This window comes from Budorcas taxicolor, chromosome 20 (assembly GCF_023091745.1).
Source record: "Budorcas taxicolor isolate Tak-1 chromosome 20, Takin1.1, whole genome shotgun sequence".
Lineage (NCBI taxonomy): Eukaryota > Metazoa > Chordata > Mammalia > Artiodactyla > Bovidae > Budorcas > Budorcas taxicolor.
The window spans coordinates 10,092,548-10,107,171 of NC_068929.1; the positions used below are offsets into that span (position 1 = coordinate 10,092,548).

The 14,624-nt window shown below is 48.8% G+C and overlaps 1 protein-coding gene across 1 annotated transcript; it reads left to right on the forward strand.

The window, feature by feature from the left end:
- Positions 1–6,632: 6,632 nt before the first annotated feature.
- On the forward strand, positions 6,633–11,316 carry MSX2 (msh homeobox 2). The gene is made up of 2 exons (XM_052659293.1): positions 6,633–7,011; positions 10,892–11,316. Exons 1-2 carry the CDS (start codon positions 6,633–6,635, stop codon positions 11,314–11,316), a joined length of 804 nt encoding a protein of 267 aa, XP_052515253.1.
- The last annotated feature ends 3,308 nt before the right edge of the window (positions 11,317–14,624 follow it).

The window sequence follows — 14,624 nt, forward strand, 5'->3', positions numbered from 1 at the left end:
ATCTGTGAAATGACAGAAGGGGGAGGGGGAAGGTGGAGATTAATTGAAAGCCTAGCAAGTTAAGGGTTTGGGGTAAAATGAGCTTTCAGTTTTTCTTTAGGGACGATTTAAAAATCTGACCCCTCCCAGCATGGATCCAGCAGCAATTGTTAAGGCATGGTGAGTTTCCCCCTCACAACTCATGGTTCATTCCTTGTCACTGGGAAGGGTAAGAGGTACCGAGCAGGGTAAGAGGTACCTACAGCCTCAGCTAGCTGCTGTTTCTATACCTGAATTTATACATTTACTCAATATTTACTGAGCCCCTCACTGTGTCAGGGGCTCTGCAGGGCACCTGAGACAGATCCGAGGGGGCAGGACAGATCTCAGGGACCCTGATATCAGACCTCTCTGGACCTGACCTGGAGAGGATGGGTCTCTGCCTCAGAGGGTCCCCAAAGGGTACCCCTCAAACAGAACCAACGTGCTCACCCACCAGACTCGTTTTGTGACTCCGGACATGTGGTTACACCTCTCTGAGCTGCTGTTACCACTTCGGTAAAATGAGGTGATGGACTAGAATGAGGCCTGGAGGGTGTAGGAGGGAGCAGGGTATCTCACGCCCAGGGGTGGTCCTGAGGAGTGAGTAAAGTCCTGGATGTGAAAGCACTTTCTCAAAGCCTACAGCTCAAGATATGCTGTTTTTGCTGCCAGTGGTGGCCTGCAGCCCCCTCCCAAGGCGGGCACAAATTCTGGGTTCAGTTCCAATGCCCCAACCCCTCCTCTAGAAATGACTAACAGAGTTCTGAATAATTGCTTCTAATTGTCTTCATCCTTAAGGTAAAGCAAACCTTTCTTCTTCCCTACCAGGCAACTGGGGGTGGGGCAACTGGGTGAGATTCATTTTTCTTAATTAAAAAATACAATTTATCTATTAAGTAACTCCTCAAATTTCCTTTTCCCCTTCCCAAGTCCAGTGGCTGCATTTTGAAGCTAAACCAATTTGTGCCACTAAATTAGAGAGATTTCAGATTCCTGCTGAACTATTTGGGAATCCATAAAACAGGATACACTTTGTCTGTGTGTTCTCCCTACTAATTAGGCCCCTCCCAGACTCAACAGTTCCATCTGTCTAATTGGAAGAAAATGGGAATAGTAGATACTTCATTGCTGTGAGCAATTCCAGATGCCCTTCCTCCCACCTTTACAGCAACGTCTGCCTCAGGCAAAATACAGACATTTTTAGAATCAGCCAAACCCTGATGTGCATCTCTGCCAGGTATTTACTAGTTGTGAGAAACTCTTATCTAGCCTTAAGCTTCAATTTTCTCCTCCTTAAGCAGGAATGAGGGCCTTTCCATCACAGGTTGCTTAAGGTATAGGAGGGAGCTGACAGTTACTGAACTGTGGTTTAAAACTCATTTCAGCCCAGTTCAGTATGGGTATTTTTCCTGCTTTTACAGATGGGCAAACTGAGAAGTAGTGAGATGGAGGACAGATATTTGTGAATGGCTGGGCAAGATGCCCTGGAAGGCTGGACTGATTCTATAGAACCTCAGCCACCCAGCTTTCTGGAGTCACCTTTTCCAGGGGGCCTTCTGGGTCTTTCTGTGCAGACAAATGGTGGCTTGGGCTCTGTTCGTGGGAACCTTTCTCCAGTGCAGGCAGGAATTGGGAAGGTGCCAGCGAGCTGTGCCCAGAGGCTGGGAAATGGGAGATACCCTGTGCTGTTTGTCTAGACCGTTTCTTGTCTTGATCCCCAACCCTTGCTTGACAGAGTTGTCAGTCTGCTTCCTTCTCAAGAGGTGGGTAGTTACACCCATTCTGCAGAGAGGGGCCAAAAAGGCTCAGAAAAGTTACTTTCTCGTTCCTCAAGTTACCCAGCTTTGGATCACTGGATCACAGATGTGTGTGATGTCAGGCAGACTTATTGAAAAGGATGGTAAAAAAAAAAAAAATACTATCAACAATGCCTTAAGAAATAATAACAGCCAACATTTACTAACAGCCAGATACTGCCCTGTTACAGATGAGGAAACCACGGTGCAGAGAGGTGAAGTGCCTGATTAGACTGAATGCTGTTTAAACCCTCCAGGAGGGTGGAAGCAGAACCTTTACAGCCACTCCTGGATGGGGGTGCCTGAGGCTGCCATATTCTGTGTTACCGGCTTTTTATGAGGCTTCTCACCTAGTCCTCACCAGCAGTCCTATCGGACTGGGCATCTTTTGTAACAGAGGTTACTGAGGCCCCCAGTTCAGTACAGGGGGCAAATGGTAAGTAGGGCCTGGGTTTGAACAGGGAACTAACCACAGGAGCAGACTCACAACTCTCTTTCCCCTTTAGGAACCCTCACGCCTGCTGTGACCAGGAACAACTGGGTCTCCATGAACTGGCCCTCTCTTCTCCGAGGCTGTGGGGCTCAGAGAGAGGAACAATGTCTCCATTTCTTCTGTTCTCCTCCGAGGATGTCCCTGTAGTGGGCTTCTTCCAGGGGGACTGTGTAGAATCGGACTCTAGCCCAGCAAATCTTAGGCTGGGCTCTCTCTTGTGTGGGCCTCCACTTCTTCACCTGTGAAATGGGGAGGCATGAACGCTCGGGCCTCCGGTAGCTTGCGTAATCCGTGTAGCGCTTTGGCAAAGGCTCCTTCTCTCCAGTGAAAGACCTCAGTGAGCAAGGGGCCATAGCAAACCGATTGGAACGTCCAGAACTTCATAAGCAAGGGATTTGCCCCCCCCCCCCCCCGCCCCCCCGCCCGAAGAACCTCAAGCAGCTACCCCCAAGCCCTGTCTACCCACCTTCGTGCTCTAATTCGGAAAGTGATCTCTCAAATGCCTGGAAATATGCCCGCCCTAGTGAGGTCTGCTGTTTCCCGTACCTACTCCGCACTGCACAGGTAAGAAAAATGAGCTCAGAGAGGAGCAGCCTTTTGCCCGAGGTCACACAGCGAAGGACTGGAGGTGGGGAGGGGAATGATGGGGGAGCGGTGTTGTGGAATTCCAGGCGGACTTTGGCGCCCGCTTGTCTGCCCGCTTCTGATACCCGGGTTCGGGAGAATAGGCCGCTAACGAGCGGCCCATTAGGAGGAATTGTCACTCCTCTGGGAGCGAGGTTGTCCCATTAGGGCGAATTGTCATTCCTCCTGGAGCGAGGTTGTCCCGGCTCCGCGCAGGCTGAGTGCCGGGGCCGAGAGCAATTAACGCGGCTCCGGCTCGGGCAGCCGCCTCTGCCCCGGGCAGCGGGGGCGGGGCGCCCGGCGCGGCTGGAGCCGGTCACCCGGCGCAGCCCCTTCCCCCGGAGCCCGCCTTTCATCTCCCCGCGCCTGGCGCCTGCCCGCAGCCCTGGCCCGTCTACAGCCCCCTCCCCCGCCCCTCCCCCGCCCCCTCCGAGCCGCCGGGATCCAGCGACCGGTCCTGGAGTTGCAGACGCGGCAGTCCGCGCGCACTCCTTCACGGTTTTCGCCTCCAGACTTGCGGTTCGCGCGCGCGGCCTCTCCACGCGGGGCTGGGGCGCGTGCGAACGTGGAGAGCGGCAGGTCTGCGCGCACCAGCCGGTGCTGCAAGGGGGATGCCCCGGTCCTCCGCTACTACCTGCGTGACCTCGCCGCACAATTAGCGCTCCTTGGCTTTAGGCTTTTCATCTGTAAAACAGGGAAAATAATTTCTGCGCTTAGCGATGTGTTGGAAGAAACAAATGAGACCCTGGAAGACAGGTTCAGATACTAAAGCAGAGGTGACGCTCGGTGGTGACTGAGTTCCTGTTGGAACCTCACGTTTTTGCTTGCGAATATGTCACCAAACTCACCTTAACTGAATGCTCCCTACATGCCAAAGCCAGGCCTCTGCTAAGGGACCGTACGCTTTTCAGGGCAAGCCGACTGCTCAGTCCCGAAGATTTTACGAAGAACCCATCATGAACTCTGTGAAAGGGAGCGACATGCCTCATTTTGGATATCTGGCAGAGAAAGCAATAACTTGTTGCTGCTTTTGATATACAATAATGTGGTGGCGTTTGTTTGGACCCCCTACACCTGCTAGTTATTTTATTTGGCCCCTTGAACGGAATTGCCACTAGAGTCATTCTGGTTAGGGGTTCTCTCATTCTAGAGATTTAAAAAAAAAAAAAAAAAAGGACAGAGTCGGGGGTGTGTAAGGAAGAAGTAAAAAGACCAGGGTCACGCGGCCAGGAAGAGGTGAATACAATATTCTAAAAAAACGCAGCCAACTCAGGAGCAAATGAACAGACGGGGCTTTCCATAAAAGGTTAGAATTACGTTGCGCTTCCACTCTTTTCACAGCAAAAGAGACCCTTTCCAGAACTGTCCAGCCCCAGCAGGGTGCTGGGGAGGGAGCCGGCAGAAAGCAAGACGGTCAGGCTGGTTTCTCCCTGGACATCTATTCATGGCCAAAACTTAGTATCCTGGCTTAGAACACCAGTTATTATTTTTTTTAAATTTCTTCTATTTTGTCATTTCCGGCTTCATACTTTTCATCGTTTGCCTGGACATCAGGACCAGAGAGTAGGGGAGAGGAACTTAACATATCCTCTCCTAGAAAAGTTAGTCAAAAGAGCTCTAGTAGCACTGATTTAAGAAAAAGAAAAAATCCCAGGAATGAGTCTGCATGTCCCCTAACTGACAAATATTAACAAGGAGGTTTCAAGAACAGTTATCAAACAGTGGCTGGGTACCACCCAACTGAAAACTTTACCATTTGTACATTTTGGCAGCTGAGTACTAAACGAATTTCAGGTTTGCTTCCAAAATATATACCCTGCACCTTGCTTAGCTATCTCTAAAAGGCACGGAACTTAATGTGGATTTACCGTACGGTATTTGAGATGCATATCAAGTCAACTATCAAGTATGACTCAAGGGGAAAATGCATAAGGCATGTATCTCCAGATAGCTCTCATAATTGTGTGTGTGAATTTTTAAATAACTTTCTCTAAACTTTCAGTTTCTTGATAGTGGTGGGAGAGGGAGGTTTTAGAAGGCTGTGGTTAAGACTTATTTACTTTTAAGCTTTTATTCAAGACCATTTTTAATCAAACTGAGTTAAGTGGACAGTGCAGTGTTTTTCTCCTCTAAGTGTCAGTAACACTTATTCTGGTTATCCCAGGCCAGCACAGTTTCAGTCCAGACAGAGGTTTGGGGTGAAAGAAAGTGCTCTAGGAAGTGGATCTAGGGGTCAAGTTTCTCTTGAATATCGAGGTAGCTCCAAGGTCTGGTCATTTCACTAGTTAAAATGAATGTCCCTTCCTTCCAAAGCTTTGGGAACTATTTAACAAGCATCTGCTGTGTGCAAGTCCCTGAGTTGGGATACTTCTATTCGCCTCATCATCTTTGGGATATAGGAAATCACTCAGATATAGGAAAAGGCAACCATAGCATAGCAGGCATCATTTGAAGCAATAGGTGTTGACCCCGTGGCCTGCAGCAAGATTGGTCTCTGCACTTTAGAAGCTTCTGTGCTCTCCCCTTTCCCATACTGAGACAGTCATCACTAAGGCTTTGAGATGTAATTACCCAGGGTATAATTTCAAGTAGGGTGGGGATATCTATACTTTTTTTTTTTTTTTAACTAGGTGCAATGAATAAAAATGTGCTTCCCTAAAAGATACACAGGCTGGGGTGTGCAAACTTGGCACCCAATATTTATGAGATTTGCAGGGGGTGGGGGTGGGGGTGGTTGGGAACCACTCGATATTATCTATGCCTTTTCCTCCCTCCTCCTCCTTGAAGGCAAACACTGGCACCTAAACACACATGACAAACACAGGCTCAAACAAACTCATAAACACACAATGCACGCAGTCTTGAGAAAAAGGTCGGATCCGGATTTCGTCCAGCGAAGAGATTCAGGGAAAAGAAAACTCAAGGATTTCGAGTTTCTCAGAGTGCGCTGGTTTTGAGTGTAAGAGATGGAAAGCTCTGCTTTAAATTTTCCAGCTACTTGGGAGAGGGTTGTCGTGACCACCAACCTCTCTGACTCTCTCCGGCCCCTCTCCTAGGGGAGTTACAGTAATAGCAAACGCTGATGGGCACTTGCTAATAGCGAAATATCTGCTCTTATAAGCGCCATGCATGTAGTATTTCTTTTAACAGGGATGCTGGCCCTTGCTTTCAGTGCTGACCCCGAAAACTGTTAAGTAGCCCAGTTTCAGCCCATAGTAGGAGCTTCATCAAAGTTTTTTGCAATGTCAGTTGCAGATTTTAAACGCGTTCTGGAGCGGAGAACCTTTTTAAAAGAGGGGTCAAAAGAGAGAAGAAATGGGACTCGGCGAACTTCCTCTTTAAATAATCGGCCTTAATTACGCCTTAGACTTTTCAGTTTTGGCGTGATTATAACCCTTGAGGGATCGCCTAATAACAACTCTGCTGACTGCTCCTGTAATTAACTCCTAATTTATTTCAAACAGAAAAAAAAAAAAAAAGGTCCCAGCCTCTTCCGGAAGAACCAATCGGAGGCTAGCATCCGTGGCGTCAGCGCCAGGGAGAGCGCGGATTGGCTGAGCCCAGTCTCTCACTTCCCCTTGGAGGAAAGGCACGGCTCCAGGCGCGCCCCTCCTGTCTCCCCCCCAAAAAAGTTTGAGTCGCAGCTGCCGGGTTGCCAGCGGAGTCGCGCGCCGGGAGCTACGTAGGGCAGAGAAGTCATGGCTTCTCCGTCCAAAGGCAATGACCTGTTTTCGTCTGATGAGGAGGGCCCAGCGATGGTGGCCGGACCGGGCCCGGGGCCTGGGGGCGCCGAAGGGGCAGCGGAGGAACGCCGCGTCAAGGTCTCCAGCCTGCCCTTCAGTGTGGAGGCGCTCATGTCGGACAAGAAGCCGCCCAAGGAGACGTCCCCGCGGCCAGCCGAAAGCGCCTCCGCCGGGGCCACCCTGCGGCCGCTTCTGCTGCCTGGCCACGGCGTCCGGGAAGCTCACAGCCCCGGGCCGCTGGTCAAACCCTTCGAGACCGCCTCGGTCAAGTCGGAAAATTCAGAAGACGGAGCGGCGTGGATGCAGGAACCGGGCAGATACTCGCCGCCGCCAAGTGAGTGCCTGCGGCAGCCGGGACCAGGAGTAGGTGGGGTGCGCGGGGTACCGGAGGGAACTAGGGGCCAGTATTCCAAGTTATGGTACGGAGGCCCCTCTGTACTATGCGCCCCCTAAAGCAAACATTGCAAGGTCTTGGCCCCTTAATATCCCCAGAGTCCAGCGGCATCCAAGACACCTTCTGGGTGATAGCCGCGCAGCGCGTGTTCGGGATCCCCCAGCTACACAAAGTGTTCTATACGATTGCCAACTCCCTGGTCTTTGAAGGGCGAACCCAGCTGCGTTGGCTGGGGTCGCTCGGTTGTCGTTTTCTCTAGCCCACAGCCCTGCGCTCAGGCCACTTCGCTTTTTCTCACTGTCCATTGAGGTTTCTGTCTAGGGAGTGAAGAAGGATTCTCGTTTAATGTGCACCCGAATATATGCCAGGCAGAAGCGGAGTGCCTTACTGTTTTTCAAAGTTCATAACCCTGCGAGGTGTGCCCTCATTTTAAAGATGAGCTCGTTAAAATCTAATCGGACTTTGGGGTAGCAGTGATCATCTTCCGTTGGTCCCTGGGGAATCGAAGCACGATCCCTCGGAGGGATGGCGGCAGAGACCTATGCGGCGAGGAAGTATCTCCCGACGACCGGCACGTCGCTTCGCTGGGAGCGGGCTGCGGTCAGCGGCGTGGGGCTCCGCTTGGCTCAAAGTAATAATTAACAGCATTCCAGCAGCGCTTGAGTTTACAAAGTGATACTTATTAGTTCACCAGATCCCGGTCATCGCTGGAACCTCGAAGTGTGGGGAGAAGCCCGGGACCTGTGGTTATCTCAGTTTTCAGACACCCAGACTTTGAGGATTGAACTTGCTTGAGCCAGGTCACTAACAGTGGCAGAATTGGGCAAGGGGCCCTGGTGTCCTAGCCCTGGCCGCCTTTGATCCTTCTACCCAGAGAGACCAAGGAGAGGCTGAAACACCTGCACCCCGCTTCCTGCCAATAAGGAAGAACAGAGAGGCCCAAGAGAGCTGATTTCTCTTCCAGCATTTAGACATCTATTTTGGGGCCTTGGGTATTTTTTTGCAATTTGGACAAACCATTCATTTCTTATAGCTCCTTTTACTTATATCTCCTGACCTTTAAGATTGCTCTACCCGCACTGTACCTCTAGGAAAAGCGAGAGAGAAGGGGCCTGCGGAGGGATTTTTTTTTCCAAAGCTGGGAGCATCACATTTTACTCTATTTCCATCAGCTGAGAAAACTCAGAAACAAAGTATTTTGTGAACAGAACAAGGCCATATAACCAGACATCAGTGGCGGTCCCCTTTGGCATCTTTCTCCACCCTGTTAGAACCTCCAAAAGATTCAAAGGGCGTGGAGATTAAGGACTCAAAGAATTTAAACTCAAGTTTGCACAGTGCTTTATAGCACTTTTCACCATATTATCTTATCTGATCTCTGTGTGGCTGAAGCCAGCCTCCCAGTAACAGATGAGGACATTTCAGCGGAGTTCAGAGGAATCTGCACACATCGAGTTTGGGCTTGACAAGAAAGGCTTCGGGACATTTAATGATCCCCTATCTGGTGGCAGCCCACGACTCTGGGCGTTCTAAAATTTGGTACTCTGAACTGCAGGATCAGTATTAGTTACCCATTTTACTGATGGCGAAATAGAGGCTCAGAAACTTTAAAGAACTTAATTTGTTTTGACAAATATTTAGTGTCTGTGTATTCATAGGCCTGGGTCAATTCCCAGCCTCACATCAATGATTCAGACCTTACAGGGAGTAGTGTCCAGAGGTCAGAGATTTCCACTTACTTAGGTTGTTGGGGTTCTGTAAATATGTCTGCCAGGGCCCAAGGTAAGGCAGCCCTCGATGTGGCCTTCTCATGAGAAAAATCAGAGATTATGAGAAAGGATTTAACTTTAAAATAAACTTTAAACTTTAGCTTTAAAGTTTGTTTTAACTTTAAAACAAAAAGTAGGTCAGTCGTGGTTTAGGCCTGGAGATGGCCTCGGGAGCCCTGTGGTAGAAAGCAGTGGGTTCCGGGAGCCTAGGGACAGAGCCTGGGGCAGGAGGGAGCCACTTACCCAGGCCGGGTTTTGTTATTCACAGGCAGTAGGACCAATGCTGTTTTGCTTTGTATAATCTCATCCTTCCTCAGGTTTAAAATGGATTGGGGATGGGAGGGTGAGGAGTGGTATGCTGGATAGGAAGCCTCATAGCCTTATAGCTTTGATATACTGCAAGTCCCGTCTCCTGGACTTCATAATTCAAATGCAGCCCCTAGGATCAGCGGAATGACTGTGCCCAGGCACGGAGTTCCTTTCAACAGGGGCAAGTGTAGACTCTAGAAGCTTGGTGTCTGTGCTGTGACCACTGGGTTCTCCCAAGCAGCCCGGTCAAGTCTTTGAAGGGTGAGAATTTCACAGATCTGAGTCTCTGTTGTTATTTTATTTGCAAAGTAAGAAGTAGGCACCCCTGGCTCTCTGGCTTACTTAGGGATTAGCATATGCAAAAGTCTGCACGCCTGTGGTAGTTGCTATTCCATCCGTTGCCCAGACTTCTGGTTTTTGATTGAGTGCAGAAGCCACTACCTTTCTTTTTAATCACTTAAAGTGATGGTTAATAATGTCACATTAGGACAAACCCATTTCTTGTTGGAAAGGGAGGCTGGGTTGGCACTTGTGCTGTGTCACCCTCAACTATGAAGTGTAAACTTTCTTGGGCCACCAAAGTAACTAAACAAGAAATGCGACATTCTCCCTTTGGAGTACTTACTACTGTGACTGCATTTGGGAAATTAACATAGCTCATAAAAGCCAGATGCAGAAAATGAACTCTTCAGCATCTGTCCCTTAGCTCCCCCCACCCTGGCCCCATTCAATTTAAGGAAAAGCCCAAAGTTAGTTGATTCTATGGAATCACAAGGATGCTCAGTCCTGTGACTTCCTATAATTGAATCCATTTTAAATGTAGAGTCTGGATGCCATTGTTGGCATACCTTTATTTTGCTTGTTATTCTTTCTTTCTAAATTCCAGCAACAAGCTAATCATTTACACGTTTGCTCCAAACCATAAGAATGGGTACGAGAGATGACTAAGATGTCATCACATGCTCTCAATTCAGGAGGCAGCATGATTTCCCCTGACATTTACATTTATGGGCAAGCTAATTTTTCCCTCCTTCTGTAAAGTTTATATTACAGAAGCACCCAGCCAAGAAAGTTATCCCACATCCAGATCTGTGAAATGATGTTCAGGTTTTATAATCTGTAGACTGGAGGGAATGACAGCTCTGTGGCTGTTTATTGCATGAGGCTGCTCCCCAATCCAAAGATGCTATTAATTTACCACAGACCTTATCGGCACAATTATCCTTCATAAATATGCTGATGCAATCCCAGCATTTCCTGGTACAGAGAGGGGACCAACTCAGTTTATAAGATCCTATTTGTTTTCCTTCTCATATTTATTTCAGCATCCTAGGGATGTGAGGATTATCATGAAACCACCCCCCCCCCCCCCCACCTTAAGATGAGTTATCAGGAAGAGATGGGGTTTTGTTTTTCAGAGAACCCTCAGCTCTCTTGGCATATCAGGGATGTGTTCCTGTTTCATGATCTCTAATGCTGTTTGTTTGCCATATAGAAAATTCTGTGACACCATTTAACTGCCCAGCTTTTTGTAAAAAGATTCAATTTTTTAAAGCAAAACAGCAAATTCATTTAAGTTTGGTCCTTCTCGACCCCCCACCACCAAAAAACACATCAACCTTACATGGTTTTCACCGAGTTCCTTTTTGAACGATGAAAAGGAGCCCTTCCCTCCCGCCCACTTGGACATACCTGGTGACAAAGCCACTTTCTTTTGCTAACTCTCCATTTCTGTTCCCTAGGACACATGAGTCCTACCACCTGCACCCTGAGGAAACACAAGACCAATCGGAAGCCGCGCACACCCTTTACCACGTCCCAGCTCCTCGCTCTGGAGCGCAAGTTCCGCCAGAAACAGTACCTCTCCATCGCAGAGCGGGCAGAGTTCTCCAGCTCTCTGAACCTCACAGAGACCCAGGTCAAAATCTGGTTCCAGAACCGAAGAGCCAAGGCGAAAAGACTGCAGGAGGCAGAACTGGAAAAGCTGAAAATGGCTGCAAAACCTATGCTGCCCTCCGGCTTCAGCCTCCCTTTCCCCATCAACTCTCCCCTGCAAGCAGCATCTCTATACGGTGCATCTTACCCTTTCCATAGACCTGTGCTCCCCATCCCACCCGTCGGACTCTATGCGACACCAGTGGGATATGGCATGTACCACCTATCCTAAGGAAGACCAGCTCAATAGACTCCAGGACGGATGTTTGTTTAAAAGCCTCCCCCCTCCCTCTCCAAGAAGACAGTCCCGCTCTGCAAACCTTGCATGCACCACCCTCAGCCTCAGTGGCTAGGTCTACAGGGCCACAGACATAGTTCGAATTGCTTCTTTTGACTGGAGACACCCAAGCCCTGTTTTCTTGGTTAATCTGCCAGATGCACCCCGCCCCCCCCCCCCCCCCGCCCTTTCATAAAGATTGGCTCTGACAGTTTTTATATATAAATATATATATAATAAAATATAATACATTTTTATACAGCAGACATAAAAATCAAATTATTTTGAAAGGCAAAATTTATATATATATATATATCTTTTTTCTCTATATTTCACCTTCCTAAAAGAGACTGCTTAAGTCTACCTGTTGTTTTTTTTTCTTATGGGGGAGACAAATTTTTTGCCAAAATTGCTGAAATCTGGTGATTTGGATGGAATAACTGACTTTAGCTTATGGAAAACAAACATTAGACATTACTTGCATAAGGAGTAGATATGGAGAAAAGGGACACACCATGTTTTTGCATTTTTCATGTGCATTAAAAACTCACATAGATTGAAAATTCACTAGACATGACCCTATTTGGCCTTATATTTTTCCCCCCTCTCCACCTTGTTTATTACACATTATTAAAAGTTTTTGTAAGATCAATAAAAGACTCCTGAGAGTCCTCCCGGGTAAGGTGGAAAATGGAGGTCCTTCCTAATTCCTCTCAAGGCTGTTGCTTGACTTCATTTCAGATAATTGGGGAGTGAAAAGTTTAAGCATGTTGGGAAGAATTGATGGTTTCTGTGAACCACTAGGTATGTCAGTCCTCACGCATTGCAAAGGCAATTTGGGGGAGGGGTGTAGTTTATTCTCTGCTTAAAAAAAAAAATGAGTATCTTGTAACCATTGTCTGTATGCTAAATATTCTTGAACAATGAATAGATCCAAAAAGAAGAAAATCATGCTTTCTCTGTGTGTACCTATTGTATGTGCTAAACTTACTAGAAAAATTTATATACTTTTTAACATGTTGGGGGCAGAGGGTAAAGCCATGTTTTGACTTGGTAAAAAATGGTGTTGTCTGACAGCCCATATAGCTCCTTGGTATTTAATCTTTCTATCCAGCACCCCCTCCCTGCCCCAAGTATACTTTTATCCCTTTGAAAGGGTGCCTTGTATAATTTTATATATTTTATTGAAGAGTTATTTCTTATCTCTTATTCTGAATTAAATTAAACGTTTGTTTTATTGCAGTAAAGTCTGTCCAAAGTCACAATTATTTTTAAGAGGCGCTCTGTGTTCTTTAGCTGGACTTAACCCAGAAATGCCACCCAGATGGGGGAGGGGGCCTGGTGATTTTTATGATGATTTTAATGTGAATCAATCAAGAGCTGTGGCCAGATTCAGCCCGGGGTAGGGAAGTCCATTGAAAACAGCAAAAGACTTTGAACTGCTTCCTTTGGCAGCTTGTGTTACTCACGGAAAATTGCTATTAGTTTTTCAAATCAGTGAAAGATGAGCTTAGAAGTGGCAGGGCCCAGGGATATGCCAGAATCTGAGGGGTTTTTCAAGGGAAAAATCTTGAACTTGAAATCTCTCAGCTAAACAAAACAAGCTGAGGGAACGGACCTATATAGTTCTTTGCAAATGGAGATGGTAACTGGATGCATTCAGTTGGGGGGTGGGGTGCAGGATAGATGGATGCCTGTTGCCCTTTCAGGACTGTGTCAAATCACATTCCGTTTACCATTCCTATCTCCCTTCCAAGGAGATCGATCTCGAACAAATGCTCTTTTCGGTTTGTAGGGGGAAGGTAGTCCATTCAAGTGCCCTTTGCTTTGCAGTCTGCCTTTCCACTGGCTACGAAACGGGGGTCAGGCTTGGGTTTTGAGGCATCACCATGAAAATAAATTGGTAATGGGTAGAGGAAGCAGGGAAGAATCAAACTCTGCTTTCTGTTGCACAAAGAAATCAAGTGGCCATTGAAGATACCTTTCCGAGGGCAGTTTTAGGATGAGGGGCTCCGGTGACCCTGGGAACAAGTCGGAAGGGAGCGGAAAACAGTAATGCGGAGACTGTGCGGTGGGGAGACTGGAACTTGACACCTGCCAGGACCAGCGCTTTCGTCCCAGTTTCCTTTGTGCCCGCGCCCGGTTTACAGGTGGGCTCAGGAAACTCCATTTTCCCCTTGGGCAGAGGCTCCCAAGGTCGGGCGGTGAGTTTCTCCTGCGAAGTGTGATCCAAACCCAGGGATCGCTTCCGAAGCTGGGGTCCGACCGACTTCTAGCTCTGCCACTGCACTCCGGAGCTGGAGTGATCTGCAGGAGCGTCTCAAACCTCCCCGAACGTGTGCCCTTGCCATCCCGCTGGCCCATCTCATTTAAGGGATGCGCTTTCCGAAGGCCGAAGCCCTTCCCGGTTTCTTCATCAGCCGCCAAGCTGGGTCCCTAATGAACCAGCCCATCGAGCTTCTTTCCCGGGGTCTCTCAGACCCTAGCCTCCGGCGATCTCAGCTCAGGATAGGGGATCCTGAGACACTGCCGCCTCTGGGTTAAGAGTCAGCTTGCCCCGAAGAAGAGGAGGGGGTCACGGGCCAGAGTGGTTTTCGGAGAATCCGGGCTGCGTCCTGCGTGGTCAGCGGGGTGGATTGAAAACCGTCTAAGCGCCCGCGCATTTCCTCAATCGCCCTAAATCCCAGCGAAAACCTGAGGCCGGGAGAGGGGAAAAAGCGTCGCTCAGGCTCCAATACATGCACCCCGGAGCTCCTGGGTGGATGGGGTTACCCCCTAGTCGAGGACGTGGCCGGGTTAAGGGGGACCAGACCACGGCCAGAGATCCGCGGGGCCGCCGGTGCGCCGTACTCTGGGGCTCCCTCCGAACTGCCGGCCCCGCCTTAGGTTTGGCAGTCGCCAGGGTCCCTGCGTATGTCGGGCTTGGTATGCCAGGCGTCTCAGGGACCAGACCAACAACCTGCGGTTGACAGAGGACCCTGAGTCACCAAGGACCCGAGCAGCGCGCCTTGGAAATGAAAACCGAACATGTCCGCGTGCCGGCTCTGGCCATAGTCGCCTGCGCTGTCGGGAGACTGGCACACAGCTCCACCCGCCCTCCTGTAATTCTTAAGGCTTTTATCTAAAACTTCTCAGCAAGACGGCTCTGCTCTCAGGAAGCAGAGAGGACGGAAAGGAGAGGGAATCGTATGTATTGAGCTCCTACTAAGTATGGAACTAGGCATCTTCTGTCTCATCTCATCCAGTCATTGCACACCCCCCTG

Excerpts from the sequence above, each read along its gene's own strand:
- MSX2 (XM_052659293.1), top strand. The coding sequence starts at position 6,633 with ATGGCTTCTCCGTCCAAAGGCAATGACCTGTTTTCGTCTGATGAGGAG. Across the intron at positions 7,012-10,891 it reads CAGATACTCGCCGCCGCCAA|GACACATGAGTCCTACCACC; the intron begins GTGAGTGCCTGC and ends TCTGTTCCCTAG.